We start from the raw sequence: 23,359 nt of genomic DNA on the forward strand, positions 1-23,359 counted from the left end.
CGAATTGCAGAGGTCCTGAAAAAGAAGGGCCAACACTGCAAATACTGACTCTTTGCAGAAATGTCATGTAATTGTCGATAAAAAGCCTTTGGAACGTATTAAGTGCGTGTAATTATAATTCACTACATCACAGAAACCATTGAAACAAAGATCTAAAAGCAGTTTAGCAGCAAACTTTGTGAAAACGAATATTTGTGTCATTCTCAAAACTTTTGGCCACGACTGTACACTAACTATGGCTATCATCAGTCGCTATATGCCAGGAGGCTGTGTGCAACAGGTACCCCAGAGTCTCTAGATCACTTGTGCCAGGTGTAAGTGGGAGACACTCCGGTGGAGGCTCTGCTGGACTCGGAGTCTGGTGACCCTAGTAAGGGCTACCCTGGTGCGGTCCACTGAGTATACTGGCCGGAAAGTCGGGGTGATGTGCATCCATGGAGACTTAAAAGAATACCCCACCGCGCTGGTGTCTCTAACCACGGTGGCCGGTAGATAGACCCACGAGGTGGCTGTCGCCACAAATCTACATTATGAACTCATAATAGGGAGAGACTTCCCGGCACTGTGGCCTGCTATGAGAGTGACTGATACTCATGAGACAGGGGTAACCCTAGCAGAGTGACCTGGCTCAGGGGGGAGACCAGAACCCTGAGAACCTAAGACCGAGGGGGAGACATCCCCGCTAAGTGTGATGGTGGGAGACGTGGAGGACTTGCCGCTGGGTCCTGAAGTGGCAGACCTCAATGTCTCTGGGGATAATTTTGGTACTGCTAAACGTCAGGACCCAACACTATCCTGCGCCTGGGAAAATGTGTTAATAATAGTAGATGGTGAACTTCTACAACCTGGGGCAGAGTCAGTGTTTCCCCGTTTTGTAGTTCACCAGGATATGTTGTATCGGGTAAACCAACTACGGGGTGAGCCTATCGAACAGTTGGTGGTCCCCAAGGCTCATCGCAAGCTTGTGTTAGATCTAACCCACCAACACGTTCTCGGGGGTCACCTGAGGCTGCAGAAAACTCAGAATCGCATTCTACAGCGGTTTTACTGGCCAAGAATATTCAAAGAAGTCGAAGAGTTTTGTAAGTCTTGCCCGACCTGCCAGATAACTAGCCCCCAGCCACAATTCCGTAGTCCCCTAGTACCTCTCCCGATTATCGAAGTACCGTTTGACTGAAATAGCTATGGACCTCATAGGCCCAGTACCGGAGTCTGCCAGAGGGCATCAACACATCTTAGTCATTCTAGACTACGCCACTCGGTACCCGGAGGCTGTGGCACTGCGACATACCTTGGCCAAACTCATAGCTAAGGAGTTAATGGAGATGTTTTCCCGAGTGGGACTACCTAAAGAGGTTCTGACTGACCAAGGGACCCCTTTTATGTCCAAGGTGATGAGGGAATTCTGTAAGTTGCTGCACATAAAACAACTACAGTCTGGTGGAACAGTTTAACCAAACATTAAAAAATATGTTGAAAAAGGTAGTGTCTTAAGATGGAAAGGACTGGGACCTCCTTCTGCCCTATCTCATGTTTGCAGTGCAAGAGGTACCCCAGGCCTCTACTGGGTTCTCGCCCTTCGAACTGCTATATGGCAGACACCCTCGAGGTCTCTTGGATGTAGCCAAAGAGGCGTGGGAACAACAACCCACTCCACAAAAAAGTGTCATTGAGACCGTGTTGCCTCTTGTTAGGGAGCATATGGAGGCAGCTCAGCGAGCCCAGAGTGGGGTCTATAATTGGCAGGCTCGGGCCCGGATCTTTAACCATGGTGATCGGGTTTTGGTTCTGGTGCCAACCATGAACAGTAAGTTCCTGGCTAGGTGGCAGGGGCCCTGCGAGGTACTCGAGAAAATTGGAGATGTAAACTTCAAGGTACACCAACCAGGGCGGCCAAAGCCAGAGCAGGTTTATCATGTGGATTTAACCAAACCATGGAAAGATAGGGAAACCTGTACACAAGACAGCCCGCGGCCGGGTTTTCTAGGAGAAGAGGTACCAGCCTCTCTGTCTGATGCAAAAGAGAGGCGGCTGCCACAGTAAAAAATTGCTGACAGCCTCTCCTCCAAACAGACTCGGGAGGCCAGGGAGTTCGTTAGTCGGAACATGGATTTTTCTCGGACCTACCTGGACTTTCGAAAACTTAACGAGCTTTCCAAATTCGATGCGTATCCCATCCCAAGCCCGTTTTGAACCTCACGAAAGGGTACTGGCAGGTGCCCTTAACGAAGGCTGCCAAAGAGAAAACTGCCTTCATCACGCCTGAGGGGCTGTATCAATATAAGTTCTTACCCTTTGGTCTGCATGGCACCCCCGCCACTTTTCAGAGACTAATGGACATTGTGCTTTGTCCACATCGTCGGTACACTTCGGCTTACCTGGGCGATATTGTCATCCACAGTACCGACTGGGAAAGTCATCTACCCAAAGTGCAGGCTGTAGAGGACTCCCTTTCAAAGCTGGCCTAACTGCTAACCCCAAAAAATGTGTGATAGGGTTAGAAGAGACAATACCTGGGGTAGGTCATTGGGCATGGAGTCATCGAACCCCAAGTGAACAAATTAGAGGAGATACAGAATTGGTCCCGACCTGTCACCACTAGGCAAATAAAGCCATTCCTGGGAATGGTGGGCTATTACTTGAGGTTTGTTCCCCACTTTGCTACGCTAGTCGTGCCCTTGACAGGACCTCTTGAAGGGACACGAGTCAACGATGGCTCGCTGGGATGATCGGACGGAAGAGTCTTTCTCCTGTCACGGCTGAGGATGGGGGAAACCCTCAGCCGTGTGCCGGGGGATGATGGTCGCTGCTTGACCAGGACGAACAGGATTAGGGAGCAGGTCACCTCCTAACAGCGTCCCTAACCCTGACCCTAACTCCTACCTGCATGGGCCGACCTTGAAGGTAGGAGGACCCATGCGCAGGAACCTCGGATCCCTACTCGCCCTCCGCCGGTCCCTAGGCTAGGAGTCAGAGTAAGACATCCTGTTCCTTCTGGATACGGAGGAACAGGAGTCTAACTGGCCAAGCTGCAAGGAAGGGAGAACAAGTGCAACCTGTGGCAGTGGCAGGTACTTGCCACAAACATCACACTGACCTGCCACAGACAACCAAGCCTGGAACCCATATGGGTGTACTGCCCACAGACAGCAGGACTCAGCACACAAACATACAACACACGGGAACCCAGGACCACAGGTGCAATAAAACAACATAAAGCAAACACATCTTCAGACACCAAAGGACATATATAAGCTTATGACCAGAAGGTTGGCCCCCACTGGCAGTTGGTAAGTAACCAGGAGGATGTCTACAGCCAGCATGGCTGAAACACCCTCTCTGGCTACTGCCTACAACTGAGGCTTTATAGGGCCAAGAGGCCACACCCAACAATCAGACACACCCCGTGACTCAGACACACAGAAAGGGAGTTAACCCTTCCAATACCACAGAAGGGAAAACATAACTTAAAGGGGAAGTGTCAAAACTACAAACACACTGTGGCTGTTGCCGCAGGCAACGACATGGGTGGCAAGCGTGTCCTGGGAGTCAGCCCGAAGGCCGGGACACTGCCACCACATGTACACATACAACCAAACGCTGCGACGGGCAAACACAGTGAAGGGAAGATGTCAGTGCACACCACACACAAAACAGAGTGCACACAGACATACAAAAGTGCATACAAACGTGCATATAACTCCAAGGGAACCGCACACATAGCTGTTGTCCGCGGCAACCGCACCTGAGGCCAACTACATTATGCCTCAAGCTGCGGTTGACACTACAACCCAAAACCGCGGGCAACAGTATGCGGCTCCCAAGGAGTCACGGCCATAACCGTGGCCGTGACATCTCCGCTTAGAAGTTGTCCCTTTGCGGGTCCCCGGTTTTGGTGACGCCCGACTTCAAAAGGGAGTTTATAGTACAGACCAATGCCTCCGAAGTAGGCCTCGATGCTGTACTGTCTCAGGAAGTCAACGGGGAGGAGCATCCCGTTGTCTTCCTCAGCTGTAAGCTTACCCCAGCTGAGACCCTGTTGTCACGGCCATGCCCATGACCGTGACTTCTTTACCGCATGCAGTTGCCTGCGGTTTTGTATGGGTGTTCAACCACGGGTGAGGGCCGCTTGTTTGTGGCCTCACTTGTGGTTGCCGCGGGCAACTAGTGTTGTATTTAGCAGCAGAGCAGCCTGAGCGTCGCTAGGCAGCTTGCTGCCCTGGCATGCGGTCTCACCTGACTTTCTTTATGTTAGGTGTGTGTGTTGTGTGCATGGTGTATTTTGTATTGTGTGCACTTCCCCTTTATGTGTCTTTCCCTTCTGTGGTACTGGAAGGGTTAACTTCCTTCCCAGTGTGTGTGTGATGTCACTGGGTGTGTCCAACCCTTGGGTGTGGCCACTTGGGCCTATATAGACCCTCTCTTTATCAGGGCTCAGTAGGTTGTTTCAGTCTTGCTAGCTGGAGCAGCCTCCTGTCTTTTCTATCCGCCTGTGAGAGCCACCACTGTGGTCATAAGTTTAAGTTTAAGTTTAGCTAAGTCTGTGTGATGTTCGGTTTATGTTTTCCTCTATTATTCAGTGCTGCCATGTATCTGGGTTCCGGTGTGTGGATGAGTTTGTGCTGACTTCTGTTTGCTATTTGTGGACTTCAGCTTTCCTGCACACGGATCCAGTCAGCAGGGCTGTGGCAGGTGGCTGGAACTAGTGCAGCACCTGCCATATACATAGGCTTGCATTTGTTCCCCTTTTCTCAACAGCTTGGCCAGTGAGACTCCTGCTCCTCCGTGCCTAGGAGGAGTAGGTCGTCTTACCCTGACTCCTAGCGCAGGGACCGGACGGAGGGTGAGTTAGGGATCCGAGGTTCCTGCGCATGGGTCCTCCTACCTTTAAGGTCGGCCCATGCAGTTAGGAGTTAGGGTCAGGGTAGGGACGCTGTTAGGAGGTGACCTGCTCCCTATCCTGTTCTCCTGGCTGAGCAGCCATAACATCCCCGGGCACGCACGGCTGAGGATTTCCCCCATCCTCAGCCATGACACCTGTATAGTATAGTGGAGAGAGGAGGCTGGCTATCAAATGGGCACTAGAATCTCTCCACTACTATTTATTGGGGAGAAAATTCCACCTGGTGACTGAACACTCCCCTCCAAGTGGATGAACCAGGCTAAGGACAGAAATGCCCGGGTCACCCGATGGTTTCTCTCCCTACAAAACGTTACATTTTCGGTGGAACACAGGGCAGGCCGATTACAGGGAAACGCGGATGCCCTATCCCCTGGCATGTGTTCACCCCCTCAGGGTTGAACAAAGGGGGGGGTATGTGACATAGTGAGTGGTTTGGTCTGGGAAAACAGGTATTTTCCTCCCAGTATGTGCTGCTGGGCTGATTTACAACCAGGTGAGGTCAAATACCGGACCGGATTTTAAGTACCGATCTGGGTTTTGGCAGCACCTGGCTGTCCTTAAATAGGCAGCTGGGCTCAGAAGCCATGTCTCGGTGTTGGGATCTGGGAGCCTTGTGTCTGGATGAAGGCTTGCTACCTGTTTGGCGTTGAAACAGATTGGTGCTGCTATGCTTAAGGACTCTTTGAGGCAGAATTGCCGCATGGTGTGAATTACCACCAACAAGGTGACTTTTTGCTTGTTTATGACTGCTTGTTTTGTTACTTAGCTAAAGTGTGAATAAAACACTGAACGGTTTGATCCAAAGAACTTGTTGTTCCCTCTATACTGCGTCCGCTAATCCTGTCTACCAGGGCGAAACCACACTATATATATATATCGTATAAAGAAGGACGTATGTATGTATGTATGTTCTGCGATCACTCAAAAACGCAACCATTGATTTCAACAAAACTTTGTATATACATCCCTTGCTACATGGAAATAAATCTTGTGGGGGTCATACGCCCCTACACAGCAGCTGCATGGAGTTTGTATGCTCTAACTGTTTTTGCTACACATATTGCTCTGTAACTCAAAAACTCATCGAACAATTTCTACTAAACTTGGTACACATATCACTTACTATCTGCATAAGAATACTGTGGAGGAAACATGCCGGTACACAATGAGTTTCTGTCTGTCCCGACGTCTGTCTGTTTTTTATGAGCGACCAAACGACTGGACCGATCTTCACCAAATTTGGCACACAGGTACATCAGGTGTCCGGGAAGGTTTTAGACCGGGTCTCAGCTCTCTAAGATATTCCCAAATAATGACCTGCATTAGCCACTACAAGCCTGCGAAGTCTTTCTCTTCATATCTCAACTGCCATACACACGGTCACATGTCCCTTTATCAGCCAATAGAAGCTTGCAGGCCCTTAGTCTCCACATACACACAGTTTTACTCCAGGTTTCTATAACAACCCAGCCATTTTTCTTAACTGCTGTAGGTTAGCTTTAGGCTAGGGCTACACGACAACATGTGTCGCGTGACAAATGGAGCATAACTACACTGCTACATGTGTGGCACGATATTGATGTCGCGCGAAAATTTTTATAATAATAGTCTATGGTGTTGAACTGCGACATGTGACATGCTGCGACGCAACAGTCGCAGAAAAATCCATCTTTGATCGATTTTTGGCAATTGTTGTGTCGCAGCATGTCACATGTCGCAGTGCAACACCATAGCCTATCATTATAAAAATTATTGAGACAAAATGTCATGTAGCCCTAGCATTAAAGGGGCAGGGAGCTGTGGAGGTCACTGTTAAAGGGGCGGGCACTGTGGAGGTCACTGTTAAAGAGTCGTTCACTGTGGATGTTACTGTTAAGGGGGCAGGCTTCTGTGGAGGTCACTGTTAAGGGGGCAGGCTCCTGGGGAGGTCACGGTCAAGGGAATGGAGTGCTGTGAAACTCACTGTTAGGGTCCTTGCACACAATCGACACACACAAACGTTAAATGAAATAGATTAAATATACCTGTGCGAAGCCGGGTCCATCTGCTAGTTCATACATAAAATATTATAGGTGTATTTGAACACTATGTCAGAAATTACTAAACCATCAATTTTAACTCAGTTAAAGCGACCCCCCAGTTCAAGGTTGCACAAGACACTTCCTAATGCTCTTGGATTGGCAGGCTCATATGAACAGTGCTGGTCAATCCAAGAGCAATGCTGGACAAGAAGTATCTTGAGCTGCTGATGCACAGTGTGTATCGGTCCGAGAAGCGGTACAGTCATCTTTGATTATGCAGAGAAGCCTGAGAGTTAGCAGATCTGCTGCTAAAAATGAAAATGAAGGCACCATGTAAGTGTTTTGTTTGTTTCTCAGTTACTGCAATTTTTTTTAACCACATGGGATCTTTATTTTCCCTAAGGTTGCGAGCATAGCTATTTGTCACCTTGTGCTGTTTTCAGTTTCAAGGGATTTCCAATCCAGGATTAGGAAACAGTGCCATAACAGCACATTTGTCCATAGCTTGTGTCTGGATTGGTACTCTAGTTCACTGGAATGGGGATTATCTACAATACCAGAGACAGCTCATGGACAGGTCTAGTGATGTTCCTGGACAAAAGATCTTTCTGTAAGGCCTCATGCACGTGGCTGTTGATCGGCCATTCTGTGCATTGGGGATGGCAATTTGCGATCTCCAATGCACGGGCAACATCTGTGCGAATTCTGCAAACTTTACATTTGTCAGTGTTAAACCTCATCTGCAACTTATCTGCCCAAGCCTCCAATCTATCCAGATCCATCTGTAGTAGTATAATGTCTTCTTCAGTGTTAATTACTTTACACAGTTTAGTGTCATCTGCGAAAATTGATACTTTACTATGCAAGCCTTCTACAAGATCATTAATAAATATATTAGAGAATAGGGCCCAATACTGACCCCTGAGGTACCCCACTAGTGACAGTGACCCAATCTGAGTGTGTACCGTTAATAACCACCCTCTGTTTTCTATCATTGAGCCAGTTACTTACCCGCATACAGACGTTTTCTCCCAGTCCGAGCATTCTCATTTTATATACTAACCTTTTATGTGGTACAGTGTCAAATGCTTTGGAGAAGTCCAGATATACGACATCCATTGATTCGCCGCTGTCAAGTCTAGAACTTACCTCCTCAAAGAAACTGATTAAATTAGTTTGGCATGACCGATCCCTCACGAAGCCATGCTGATATGGTGTTATTTGCTTATTTCCGTTTAGATGCTCTAAGATAGCATCTCTCAGAAAACCTTCAAACAGTTTACCCACAACAGATGTTAAACTTACCGGCCTATAGTTTCCAGGCTCTGTTTTTGGACCCTTTTGGAATATTGGCACCACATTTGCCATGCGCCAATTCTGTGGGACATTCCCTGTCAGTATAGAGTCCGCAAATATCAGAAATAAGGGTCTGGCTATGACATTACTTAATTCCCTTAGGATACGGGGGTGTATGCCATCCGGTCCTGGCAATTTGTCTATTTTCATCTTTTTAAGTCTCTGATGTACTTCTTCCTGGGTCAGACAGGACACTTTTAATGGGGAATTTATTTTTACATTCTGCATGTCATCTGACAGTTTATTTTCCTCAGTGAATCCATTGGAGAAAAAAAAATATTTAACAGCTTTGCTTTCTCCTCGTCGCTCTCTGTGACTCCCCCCCCCCCCCATTACTCTTTAAAGGGCCGACACCTTCAGATTTATACTTTTTAACATTTATATAATTGACGAACATTTTAGGGTTAGTTTTACTCTCTTTGGCAATTAATCTCCTGATTGCTGTTTCTACATATTGACTCTGACATTTAGAACCTATGATACAGGGCTTCTGTAAGTTGTTCACTAGTGATAATCGAGCATGCTCAGCCGAACACCTGTTCGGCTCGAGCATTTTGATGCTCGGCACATGGCGGTACTCAGCCGAGTACCGCATGTGCTCGAGCGCCATGCTCAAGTCTCCTCCCCGCACGTTTCTTGGCTGCTATGCAGCCAATAAACGTGCAGGTAAGTACTGCCCTCACTGTAATGCCAGTAGCCATGTTGGCTACTGGCATTACAGCGATTGGCTGGCCGGAAAGCGTCAGCGGGTGCTATATAGCACCCGATGACACATGTTCGCCTCATTCGTAGTCAGGGAGAGCTGAGCATAGGAAGGGACAGAGTGTAGGGAGTGTAATTGAATATATATATTTTTTTAAACTTTTCAGAGACCCAAAAGTAATTGTAAGGACTATTGTGTGTGACAGCAGCAATATATGTTTGCAGCGCAACCTGCGCTAAATTGCTCAGTCTTAGTGAGAGCTGTGCATAGGAAGGGACAGACAGTGTAGGGAGTGTAATAGGAGGATTTTTATACAAAAAACTTTTCAGAGACCCAAAAGTCCTTTCAAGGACTATTGTGTGTGACAGCAGCAATATATATTTTTAGCGAATCCTGCGCTAAATACCGTGTAATAGGCCGCTGCGGACCGTTTAATTATTTGCGCCACATCTCCTGTGTAAAGTGTGCGCATCCAAAAAAATATCTGTGACATCCAGTGTACCAGGGCCACATCTGCAGTGTAACGTGTGTGTTCAAAAATATATCTGTGACATACATTGCAATTTTTCTGTAGACTGTGTCCGCTTCTGACAGTGACCATACCAGGGCCAAATCTGCAGTGTAACGCGTGTGCTTCAAAAATGTATCTATGACATACTGTGTACTTTGTCAGCTTTGAAACCATACTCCCCCCGGAACCCAAAGACTTTGGTTTCCCGGAAGCAGCTCGGTGGGTCATGGGAATAACGCCGCCGGATGTCATCGTTTATGGTCGGAACTACGACGGTATCTGATAGTCTTCGAGCCCCCGACTTTCGTTTTTGATTAATGAAAACATTCTTGGCAAATGCTTTCGCTTTGGTTTGTCTTGCGCCAGTCCAAGAATTTCACCTCTAGCGGCGCAATATGGATGCCCCCGGCCGTCCCTCTTAATCATCGCCCCAGTTCCGAAAACCAACAAAATAGAACCGGAGTCCTATTCCATTATTGCTAGCTAAAGTATTCAGGCAACCCGACCTTCTTTGAACACTGTAAATTTTTTCAATGGTCAGCTAAGCAGCACGCACTCTCCCATGATTTTTTTAAATGGTCAGCTCAGCAGCAGGCCCTCAACCCTTGTTTTAGAGGGTCAGCTCAGCAGCAGGCCCTTGCATATAATTTTTTAGAGGGTCAGCTCACCTGCAGGCCCTCAACTACAATCTTTTATAGTGTCAGCAAACCTGCAGGCCCTCACCTAATTATACCTAATAGGTAATTTGCGCGCATGCTGCCTTGCTTGGATGTGGTAGTCGTTCTCAGGCTCCCTCTTCGGAATCGAACACTGATTCCCCCTTACTCGTGGTCACCGTGGTTGTTGCTGAAAATAACATTGAAAGTTGATAGGGCAAACATCCGAATGGATCGTCGCCATCACTGGGACGTGCGATCGGCCCCAGGTTATCTAGAGTCACCAAAGCGGAAGCAGGCCCTCACCCATAATGTTTTAGATGGTCAGATCAGCAGGCGCTTGTTCCAAATGTTTTTGAGGGTCACCAGCAGGCCATCAATCATAATTTTTCAAGGCTGTGTATGATGCCCTCCTTTATGTGTAATAAAGGGTGTATTGGAGTGCCGGTTCCTTGTCCTTTTTGGCAGTCCTTTCACTTAGCTCATCGGCTTTATGAGTGTAGGAGTCCCACTACCTGATGTGAATGAGGCCCTCCTTTATGTGATATACAGGTTGTATCGGAGTGCCTCTTCCTTGTAATTTTCGGCAGCACTTGCACTTTATATACAAGTAAATATACAGGAAAGAATGTTTACTAACAATGTTTCCTCTAAAAACTATTTTATCTTCGTTTTTGTGCGTATTATGCCTTATTCATACATCAGTGCTCGGTCAGTGATTTCCATCAGTGATTTTGAGCCAAAACTAGGTGCGGCTCTAAACACAGAACAGGTGCAGATCTTTCCCTTATACCTTACTTCTGTGGAGACGCCAATACTGGTTTTGGCTCACAATCACTGATGAAAATTTACCAAAACACTAACATGTGAATGAGGCTTAATTGTCAGTCTGTAAAAGTGGCGTACTACTCGGACAACATTGTTCCCAGCAGCGACCTTAGAGTCCAAGATGCATCCAGACATCCTCCCCATGCTGTTCCTGAACCATTTCGGTGGTGTTTCCATCAATTTCTGACATTTTCCTATGAACCAGGGACCCTCCCAGAGCAGGGGGGTGCCTGGTTTAATGCTCGGGTTCTCCCATTGACGTCCATTATACTCGGGTGCTCTGTAGAGCACCCGAGCATCCCAATGTGTTCGGCCTGAGTACCCAAGCATTATGGTGCTCGATCAACACTATTGTTCACCAATAGATCAACAAGATCTGCTGTGACCGAGAAAACAATGGCATGTAGAGTTTAATTGTCCAAGGTGGTTGAAGTCCATCACCACCATGGGCGACGATAGGGTTGGTGCATTTAGAGACTCAGAACAAAGCAAAATCCTTTGGAATCCATAAAATCCATTCGATGTGGCAGAATTAGATGTAAAAGGATCGACCAGTGTGACCAAGCCAATATTAAAACTCAAAGACTATACATTATACTATTTCGATTTAGAAAGGTTTTGAAATCAGTGATGTAGCATATGGGGAGACTATTGGCTTCACTGACTGCATAGGGCTACATGTACACAACCGTATGCGTTTTGCCATCCGAAAAGTGCGGATCCGCAAAAATAAAAGCGGATGACATCCGTATGCCATCCACTTTTTTGCGGATCCATTGTAACAATGCCTAAAACGGACAAGAATAGGATGTTCTATTTTTTTGGCGGGGCTATGGAACAGACATGTGTGCTGTCTGCATCAGTATGTCCGTTCCGTAGCCCCGCAAAAAAAAATAGAACATCCTATTCTTGTCCGTTTTACACATTGTTACAATAGATCTGAAGAAAAAAAAACGGATGGCATACGGATGTCATCTGTTTTTTTTCGTGTGCATGTAGCCTAACACAACTCTTAAGTCTCTTACACATGATCCAGTTTTCCATCCAGATGCAACCCGTTTTTCGGAGTGACAGCATACAGACTGAATCTTGACCCATTCATTTCATTAAGTATGTGCATAGGATCATTAGTTTTTACTGGCCATCTTTATGGTCAGGAGAAAACGTAGCATGTTTTATATTGTCTGTCTTTCATGAATCCCTGGTCCTATAGAAATGAATGAGGCAGCGTGAAAAACGCAAAGCATCCAGATGCAATGCATTTTTTTTTACTAATGGTTGCTAGGAGATGTTGAGTTTTATTCTTCACACGCCTGAAAAATGCATCAAAAACTGCATTTAAAAAAAAATGCAAGAACTTAACAGATTTGAAAAAAGCATTAAAGCAAACTGCAGGAAAACTCAGGGTTTAAATTTCCACTGACAGTTTTCCACTGACAGTACTCGCATGAGTTCTACATCGCTCGCTTTGAAAGTAAAGCATGGACTCCCATTGGTCACTGATCAACAAAGTCAATTGTTCTCCAAAACTGATTAAGAATTACTTTTCACATCACTGTATAGTAGGATGTTTGAATACTACATTACTACATGTTGTTTTTCTTATTTTAGCTCTTTTTTTTCCCCCCCAAAAAAACTTCAAACCACAGAACCTCTCTAATAGCTACTTACTATAAGAAGACTATGATGTCAGCCAGGGCTCACTATTGAAATGTCTCTTCTTATGCAGGTTCCAGAGAGGACCACATCAAAGTTTTATAAGGACAACCGAGGCCACCAAAGAAGCCCATCTGGGTAAATCAAAGCAAAATAATATATTGTAGTTGTGTGATGACATGCAAGCACAACCAGACAGACAATTCTGGGAAAATAATTGCAAGCTTCCTTTTATACGTTCTGACAAATACTAATTATAACTAATCTATTTAGGGACAATTCAAGCCATGCAACTCGAGAACATAAATTTCTCCTATGAGTCAGTCCTGACACCCACACATACACAGGGATATAAATGATAGACATAAGAATTCAGTCTTCAGAAGAATGTAGCAAGTGATCAGAAACAAAGAGCCTTCCTATTATGCAGATTTTATAAAGGTTTTATTTCAGGAAGCATTCATGTAGTGCAGTCTAACGGAGAAGATAAAAAATTGAGAGTTGTTGAGCTCAGTTTTTATCTTCTCTATCTACTATAGCACAAATATTTTCAAATGCAGTCAAATGGTGATGAGTTTCCGCAATTGCCTCAAAATTGAGTTTTTTTTCCACATTATTGTGATAAACACATCAATAAACAATTTATCACAATTTATCCACCCTATGTGATGTGTGAATTGAATGGAAAAAATGTGTTGCAGACTCACTACCGAATGTGGTAGAATTCACTGAAAAAAGCCTCATGCAAGTGACCCTATCTATATCGTGGATCCGCAAAATACAGATGAGGTCCTTGTGGCATCCGCATTTTTTACGGACGCGTTGACGCATTTTGCAGACAAGTATATTACTATGTTCTAACTTCTTGCAGAACCGACATACAGAACGGACAGCCTAAAGTCCGTTTCGCAAAGATTTTTCATCTCCCTTGCACTAGAAAAGTGGCTTTTAAAAGTCCCACGCTGTGTGTTTTAATGGATTTGTAACTTTTTAAATGTGACTTTTTGAAGAAAAAAAAGTGCCTCTTTTAATACTACTTTTCTAAAAGGGGCGTGTAAAAGGGGTGTTGGCAATATCTTAAACAATTGCATATTTACACCAGTTTTTTTACATGAATAAAGATCCGATTGGATTACCGGGGGATGCGCCTAATTTATGAAGAGGCCTGCACCTAGTCATAGATGAGGCACAGCCTCCAGTAGTGCAGGGGATATCAAGACCGGCGTAGAAAGTGCCGGTCTTGATAAATCTCCCCCTACGTCCAAGAAATGAGGACCACGGATCCATTTAAAACAATGGGAATTAAAATAAAATGCGGGCGGCACATGGACTGCATCTATATTTTGTGGATCTACGATTTCTGTACCGCAAAACAAATTTCACCGTGTGCTTGGGACCAAATCCACATATTTTACAAACAACTTTCTACAATTCGGATTCTGTTGTGGATTTCACCTTATTCATTGCAATCCTTACTGATATCCCCACAATATTGTGTAGGTTTCCAAATTATTAACTGGTGTAAAGTAGTACTGGCCTAGTTCCCATGGCAACCAATCAGATTCTACCTTTCATTTGCCAAAGGAGCTGTGAAAACTCAAAGGTGGAATCTGATTGGTTGCTATAGGCAACTAAGCCAGTTTTACTTTACACCAGTTTGATAAATCTCCCCCTATGTTTTTACGACTAACTCAGGCACAAAATAAGGTACACCTACAGAAATTGGTCGAAAAATAGGTGAAAAAGTTTTGAAACGTCTGAATTACTCTTAAAACTAAAAATAGATACAACAGGCACAAAATCAGTTGGTAAATGAGACTTTAAAAAAAAATAGACAGTTGGAAACAGGCTTTTTACTCATGAAAACAGGCGCAGACACTATAGTTAATGTGCCCTGAGGCCTGTGTGCCGGCCACATCTCCCAGACTGATTGCGGCTCCCTTGACCTGAAATGACTACATCATACTGATTTATGATAAAGTCTTTGAAAAAAGGACACCTGGTAGGGGAGATTTCTCAAAACTGGTGGAAATGAAAATTTGCTTATTTGCTCAAAGCAAGCAATCAGATTCCACCTTTCATTTTTCACAGCTCATTTGGAAAATGAAAAGTGGAATCTGATTGGTTGCTGTGGGAAGCTAAGCCAGTTTTAATAAATCTCCCCCAGTGTATCTTACCACTAGAGTTTTCTAAATGCTGTTTTTGCTTTATGGACACCTGGAAAATCCCAAAAGATGCAGCATACTTCATTTTTTTTTAACCTCAGCTACACTGTGACTTTGTAGCACAATTGATTGATTTTATTACTTAAAGGGGTATTCCCATCTTAGACAATGGGGACATATCGCTAGGATATGCCCCCATTGTCTGATAGGAGTGGGTCCCACCGCTGGGACCCGCACCTATATCGAGAACGGAGCAGGGAGCGCTGTGGCTGGAGGACCCCAGATTTTCCAGGGTCCGTCCACCACCAAGCGCTAATCCCAGTCTCTCTCATAGAAGTGAATGTGAGCGTGCCGCGTATGCGTGGCCCATGCTCCCATTCATTTCTATGGGGCAGACGGCAATAGCCGAGCCAGCGCTCAGCTATTTTCGGCGGTCCAATAGAAATGAATGGAGAGCGGCTGCGCATGCTTCACTTTTGGGGCTCCGTTCTCGATATAGGTGCAGGTCCCAGCGGTGGGACCCGCACCTACAAGACAATGGGGGCATATCCTAGCCATATGCCCCTATTGTCCAAGATGAGAAAACCCCTTTAGAAGGTTATCCAGGACTTTGATACCGATGACCTATCCTCCAGAGGATAGGTCATCAGTATCTGATCATGGGGATTCTACACCCAGGACCCCTGCTAATCCATTGTTTGAGAAGGCACCGGCACTCTTTTGAGCGCCACGGCCCTCTCCATGTTTACCAAGCACAGCGCTGTACACTGTATAGTGGCTGTGCTTGGTATTGCAGCTCAGCCCCATTCACTTCAATGGGGCTGAGATGCGCCTAGCCCATGTGACCGATAAACAAGATGTCACTGGCCTAAGCAGCGAGAAGGCTGTGTTAGTACTGCAAGTGCCGTTGCCTTCTTAACCCCTTCTGGACCCTGCCATTTTTCACCTTATGGACCAGGCCATTTTTTGACATGTGTCACTTTAGGTGGTGATAACTTTAAAACGCTTTTACTTATCCAAGCCACTCCGAGATCGTTTTCTCTTCACATATAGTACTTCACGACAGTGGTAAATTTGAGTCAAAATATTTTATTTTTATTTATAAAAAAATAACAAAATGTACCAAAATTTGGAGAAATAAATAAATAGATAATAATCGCAATTTTCTAAATTCAATTTCTCGCTTTTAACCCCTTAGTGACCACCCATACGTGTTTTTACGGCGGTCACTAAGGGGCCTTAGGCTGGGCCGCCGCGTTTTTACGGCGGCACAGTTTAAGCGCCGCGCGGCTCCCCCGTGCAGCGGGGAGCGCGGACCTGGCTCTCACATGAGAGCCGGGTCCCTGCTCTAACAGCCCGGAACGGCAGGAGTGCCGATCCGGGCTGTTTAACCCTTTACATGCCGGGCGCAATGGCGCCCGCTGCATGTAAAGTGGTGACAGAGGGAGCGGACTCCCTCTGTCTCCCATCAGCACCCCGAAAATGCGATCGCGGGGTGCTGATGTGCTGGGAAGCTTACCTTGCTTCCGATGAGGGCCCGAGCCTGTCTTCAGTTACTTCCAGCAGGCTGTGCCTCTCTGGCGCAGCCTGCTGGTCAATGTTCGAATAGCATTGCTATTGAAATGCAATGCATTATAGAGATAATGCATTACATTTTAAAAGCAATCAAAATACTGTATATTATAGTCCCCTTGTGGGACTATTAAGTAGTAAAAAAAATAGAAAAAAAATACACATTTATTAAATAAAAAAAATTCCATAAAATAAAAAAATATGCCTTTTTTTCCATTGAAAATACGCTTTTCAATGAAAAAAATTGCAAAAAGAAAATATCCCCCATATGTTTGGTATTGCCGCGTCCGTAACGACCGGGACTACATAAATATTACATAAATTATCCCCTATGGTGAACGCCATAAAAAATAAAAAATAAAAAAAGACAGAATTTCTAATTTATTCTTAGTTTCCACCGAAAAAAAACGTAATAACAAGCGATCAAAAAGCGGCATTTACTCCAAAATCATACCCATGAAAAATACAAGTCGTCTTTCAAAAATCAAGCCCTCACACAATTCCATATAAAAAAATTAAAAAAAGTTATGGGTCTTGTGAAGTGGCAATGCAAAATAATTTTTGGGGTTAATAAAAGGTGTTTTATTGCAAAAAAAAGTAGTAAAACGTAAACAAAATTATAAGTATTTAGTATCACTGTAATCGTACTGACCCAGAGAATAAAGATATTATGTTATTTGCACCGAAAAATGAACGCCAAAAAATGTATAATGTAAAAACGCAGTGGCAGTATTGCTATTTTTCCCCATCTCCCTCCCAGAAAGAGTTAATAAAAGTTAATCAGAAAGTTATGTGTACCCCAAAATGGCGCCATTAAAAACTACAACTTGTCCCGTAAAAAACAAGCCCTCATAAAGCTATATAGACGAAAAAATAAAAAAGTTATAGCTCTTGGAACGAGACCATAAAAAAAGGACGAAAAACGCTTGGTCATAAAGGCCCAAACAGGCTTGGTCACTAAGGGGTTAAAACAGAGACCTCCTTTTAAAAGTGATACCTCCTAAAATAGTTGTTACTTTACATTTTCCATATGTCTTCTTCATGTCTGGATCATTTAGTAAATAACATTTTATTTTTTTGGGACGTTAGAAGGCTTAGAAGTTTTTTTAAGAAAATTTCCAAAACCCAAATTTTTAAGGACCAGTTAAGGTCTGAAGTCACTTTGTGGGGCTTACATAAAATAAACCACTCATAAAAGGACCCATTTTAGAAACTACACCCCTCAAGGTATTTAAAACTGATCTTACAAACTTTGTTAACCCTTTGGCCCCTTTCACACGGGCGAGTATTCCGCGCGGATGCGATGCGTGAGGTGAACGCATTGCACCCGCACTGAATACCGACCCATTCATTTCTATGGGGCTGTTCAGATGAGCATTGATTTTCACGCATCACTTGTGCGTTGCGTGAAAATCACAGCATGATCTATATTCTGCGTTTTTCACGCAACGCAGGCCCCATAGAAGTGAATGGGGTTGCGTGAAAATCGCAAGCATCCGCAAGCAAATGCGGATGCGGTGCGATTTTCACGCACGGTTGCTAGGAGACGATCGGGATGGAGATCCGATCATTATTATTTTCCCTTATAACATGGTTATAAGGGAAAATAATAGCATTCTGAATACAGAATGCATAGTAAAACAGCGCTGGAGGGGTTAAAAAATAAAAAATAAAAATTTAACTCACCTTAGTCCACTTGATCGCGGCCCGGCATCTCCTTCTGTCTCCTTTACTGAACAGGACCTGTGGTGAGCATTCATTATAAGTCAAGGTCCTTTGATGACGTCACTCCAGTCATCACATGGTACGTCACATGATCTTATACCATGGTGATTCACCATGGTAAAAGATCATGTGACGTACCATGTGATGACCGGAGTGACGTCATCCAAGGTCCTTGACCTATAATGAATGCTCACCACAGGTCCTGTTCAGTAAAGGAGACAGAAGGAGATGCCGGGCCGCGATCAAGTGGACTAAGGTGAGTTAAATTTTTATTTTTTATTTTTTAACCCCTCCAGCGCTGTTTTACTATGCATTCTGTATTCAGAATGCTATTATTTTCCCTTATAACCATGTTATAAGGGAAAATAATACAATCTACAGAACACCGATCCCAAGCCCGAACTTCTGTGAAGAAGTTCGGGTTTGGGTACCAAACATGCGCGATTTTTCTCACGCGAGTGCAAAACGCATTACAATGTTTTGCACTCGCGCTGAAAAATCGCGGGTGTTCCCGCAACGCACCCGCACATTTTCCCGCAACGCCCGTGTGAAAGAGGCCTTTAGGTGTTCGACAAGAATTGTAGATGAAATTTCAGAATTTCACTTTTTTGGCAGATTTTCCATTTTAATCCATTTTTTATAGTAACAAAGCAAGGGTTAACAGCCAAAAAAAATGTAATATTTTTTACCCCAATTCTATGGATTACAGAAACACCCCATATGTTGTTGCAAACGGCTGTACAGGCACATGGCAGGGCACAGAAGGAAAGGAACTCCATATGGTTTTTGGAAGGCAGATTTCACTGGGATAATTTTAAGCTGCCATGTCACATTTAAAGAACCCCTGATGCACCCTAGAGTAAAAACTCCAAAAAAGTGACCCCATTTCGGAAACAGGATAAGGTGGCAGTTTTGTTAGGGTTTAGGGTACATATGATTTTTGGTTGCTCTATATTACACTTTTTGGGAGGCAAGGTAACAAAAAATAGAGGTTTTAGGCACTGTTTTTACTTTTTTTTTTAACTTTTTTTAACTTTTTGTTCATCTGAGAGGTTAGGTCATGCACTACAATATCAAAAATGACAACTCCTTTAGGTTGTTTGTTTCAGTTTTACATAATAAAGCATTTTTGAAAAAAATTATTTTGTTAGTGTCTCCATATTCTGAAAGCCATAGTTTATTTTTATTTTTTGGGCAACTGTCTTATGTCGGGGCTCATTTTTTGCGGGATGAGATGACGGGTTTGATTGGTACTATTGGGCGGTATGTATGACTTTGATCGCTTGGTATTACACTTTTTGTGATGTAAGTTGACAAAAAATGGCTTTGACAGTTTTTATTTTATTTTTTTACAGTGTTCACCTGAGGGGTTAGGTCATGTGATATTTATTTTACAGCAGGTCGTTACGGAAGTGGCAATACCCAATATGTCTGTTTTTCTTTCATAAACCTTCTCCAAAACGGCTGGGTCTCACAGGCAGTCTGTCAGCATAAAAGTTGACAGCCAATGCATTACAATACAGGTTGTATTGTATGCATTGCAGAGGGGATCAAACCCCAGAAGAAGTTGAAGTCTCAGAGTGAGACAAAAAAAAAGTTTAAAAAAAAAATAATAAATAAAAAAAGGGTTTTTTCATAATAAAGTTTCAAGTAAAAAAAAAAAAAAAAAAAAAGAAATCACAAAATAAAACACATAAAATTGTAAAAAAAAAAAAAATTGAAAAAAAGAAAACCAGACATATTGGGTATTGCCGCATCCATAACAACCGGCTCTACAAAAATATCACATGATCCACCCCCTCACCTAAACGCCGTAGAAAAAATAAAATAAAAACTGTGCTAAAACAATAATTTTTTTGTCACCTTACATTACAAAAAGTGCAACACCAAGCGATCAAAAAGGCGTATGCCCCCCAAAATATTACCAATCAAATCGTCATCTCATCCCGCAAAAAATTAGATCCTACCTAAGACAATCGCCCAAAAAATAAAACTATGGCTCTCAGAATATGGAGACACTAAAACATGAGTTTTTTTGTTTCAAAAATGCTGTTAATTGTGTAAAACTTAAATTAAAAAAAGCATACATATTAGGTATCACCATGTCCGTAAGAACCTGCTGTATAAAAATATTGCGTGAACACCGTAAAAAAACAAAAAAAAAAAAAAAAAACAGTCATCTCATACCGAAAAAAAATAAGCCACTACATGAGACAGTCGCCCAAAAAAGAAAAAAAATATTGCTTTCAGAATATGGAGACACTAAAAAAATAATTTTTTTCAAAAATGCTTTATTATGTAAGACTGAAACAAACAACCAAAAAAAGTAGTCATATTTGATATTGTCGCATCCTGGGCTATAAAAATACCACATGATCTAACCTGTCAGATGAACATTGTAAATAGCAAAAAATAAAAACCGTGCCAAAACAGCAATTTTTTGTTACCTTGCTTTACAAAAAGTGTAATATAGAGCAAACAAAAATCATATGTACCCTAGAATTGTACCAACAAAACTACCACCTTATCCCGTAGTTTCGAAAATGGGGTCTTTTTTTGGATTTTCTACTCTAGAGGTGCATCAGGGGGTCTTCAAATGTGCCATGGCAACTTGAAATTATCCCAGTGAAATCTGCCTTCCAAAAACCATATGGCGTTACTTTCCTTTTGCGCCCTGCCGTATGCCTGTACAGCAGTTTACGACCACATATGGGGTGTTTCTGTAAACAACAGAATTATGGCTCATGCACATGAACGTATTTTCTTTCCGTGTCCGTTCCGGTTTTTTTTTGCGGACCGTATGCAGAACCATTCACATCAGCGGGTCTGCAAAAAAAACTGAAGTTACTCCATGTGAATTCCGTTTTCATATGTCCGTATTTTCGTTCCGCATATGCCCTATTATTGTGCGCATTACGGACAAGGATAGTACTGTTTTATGAAGGGCCAGCTGTTCCGTTCCGCAAAATACGGAATGCACACGGATGTCATCGGATCAGTTCATAAAAAAGTTAAATTCTGAAATGTCATCTCCATTTTCCTTTAATTCTTGTGGAACACCTAAAGGATTAACAAAGTTCGTAAAATCAGTTTTGAATACCTTGAGGGGTGTAGTTTTTAAAATGGGGCATTTTATGTGTGTTTATTCTATTATGTAAGCCCCACAAAGGGACTTCAGACCTGAACTGGTCCTTAAAAATTGGGTTTTGGAAATTTTCTCAAAAAATTGTAAGATTTGCTTCAAAACTTCTAAGCCTTCTAACGTCCCAAAAAAAGAAAATGTAATTTACAAAATGATCCAAACATGAAGTAGACATATGGTAAATGTAAAGTAATAACTATTTTAGGAGGTATCACTATCTGTTTTAAAAGCAGAGAAATTAAAATTTTGAAAATATTTCCAAATGTTTGGTAAATTTAGTATTTTTTTTTATAAATAAAAATGAAATATTTCGACTTAAATTTACCACTGTCATGAAGTACAATATGCGACGAGAAAACAATCTCAGAATGGCCTGGATAAGTAAAAGCTTTTTAAAGTTATCGCCACATAAAGTGACACATGTCAGATTTGCAAAGAAAATGGCCTGGTCCTTAAGGTGAAAAATGGCTTGGTACTGAAGGGGTTAAAGACAGTAGCAGGGTGCAGGAGTGGGAACACCACTCTGGGGTGTTACATGCGCATGAGCCCAGACTGATGAAAATACCTGACGAAATATCTGAATTGGGCCTCGGCCGTCTACCATGGCAGCACAGGGGGGAAACTAAGACTGTTGTAAAAAGTCAGTCTTCGTAAATGTGCCCCAGTGTTTTACTGCATAAATGTTATATGTAAACGACTAAACTCTAACCTCGTATTATTATTCCTCCTGCAGCAGCTTCCTCCAGCAGTCCAAGGAGCAGCCTGACCACCCAGCAAAATGTAGCAGCATGGCTGGGAATGCCAATCAGAGCAGCAGGTTAAAACCAGGTGATTGTTCCTCCCAAGTACTGAAAGCACTGAACTTTATTAGGTTGCACTGAATCAGCTTCTGATGATCTGGCACACTACTACCATAAAACCATGGCGATCTGTGTTAAATTGCAGCATAACTGTGCTGTCTGAATATCTCTTTAAGGCCTCATGTACACGGCCGTTGTGCAGCCATTCCGTGCACTGGGGACTGCAATTTGCGGTCCTCAATGCACAAGCAACATCTGTGTGGCGATCAAGTGAATAGGTCCGCACCGTGATGCGGGGAGCATGCGGGCAACGGCCATGTGCATGGGGCCTAAGGGTGCCTTCACACGCTGCAGATTATTTGCAGAATTTTCCAGCACTGAAGATTAGTTCCATTCACCTCAATGAGGCTTGTGGAAATCCATGTGCTTACCGCCCCATTCAAATGTATGGAACTTATTTTCAGTCGCGGAAAATTTTACAATTTACCACAGATCGCCATGGTTATTATATGGTAGTAGTGTGCTGTATGATCTGGTGCAGTCTTTAGCCGTGCAGATCTAAGGGAATATTTGCAGGGCCGGCTCCAGGTTCATGTGGGTCCTTGAGTGATAAATCTCAGTGGGCCCCCTTGTGGCATATGTCAAATGTCACCACAGCATCTGGGAGTGTTAAAAAAACGGAAGCGCGGGCTTCCTGCTCAGATGCGCCTTTCCCCAGCGGAGATCGGGGAAAGCACCCTGTTCTAAAAATGAGCCGCAGTCTGTACTAGGCTTCCAGTCTCAGTATTGGTATATCCCAGTTCAGGCCACTAGGTGACAGCACTAAACTGTGATATAGTGAATTCTATACAGAATAATGGAGCAATTTCCATTATTCTGTATAAGTTGCAATCTGATGAAAAGTAATTAAAAAAGTAAAAAAAAAAGTTTTGAAAATATTAAAAAAAACTTAAAAAGTAAAATCACCCCACTTTCCCCAAAATATAAATAACAAAAAAAGAATAACATTATGGGCATCTTCGCATGCGAAAACACCCATACTATTATAATCTAAAAAAAAGTTAGCCCATATGGGGAAGGATGTAACAGAAAAAAAAATTAAAAAAAGGCTGATTTGCAGTTTTTTCATCACTTTATCTCCCAAGAAAATTGAATAAAAAGTGATCAAGACATACACACCCCAAAATTGTATTGTCAAAAAAGACAGATTTCCCTCAAATGAGCCCCCACACATCTCTGTAGACATAACTATAAAAAAGTTATTGGGGTCACCGGGGAGCAGGGGTTCTGTTAGGGTTGCCACCTTTTCCAACAAAAAATA

The 23,359-nt window shown here is 43.4% G+C and overlaps 1 protein-coding gene across 1 annotated transcript in view; it reads left to right on the top strand.

Annotated features, from left to right (window-relative positions):
* NRK (Nik related kinase) overlaps nucleotides 1-23,359 on the top strand; it is a 336,723-nt gene that overhangs the window by 199,040 nt on the left and 114,324 nt on the right. The window contains exons 18-19 of the mRNA XM_040442402.1: nucleotides 12,708-12,772; nucleotides 21,972-22,066. Of these exons, the coding sequence (XP_040298336.1) occupies nucleotides 12,708-12,772; nucleotides 21,972-22,066 (160 nt within the window). The remainder of the gene's footprint in view (nucleotides 1-12,707; nucleotides 12,773-21,971; nucleotides 22,067-23,359) is intronic.

This window comes from Bufo bufo, chromosome 8 (assembly GCF_905171765.1).
Source record: "Bufo bufo chromosome 8, aBufBuf1.1, whole genome shotgun sequence".
In the NCBI taxonomy this organism is placed as follows: domain Eukaryota; kingdom Metazoa; phylum Chordata; class Amphibia; order Anura; family Bufonidae; genus Bufo; species Bufo bufo.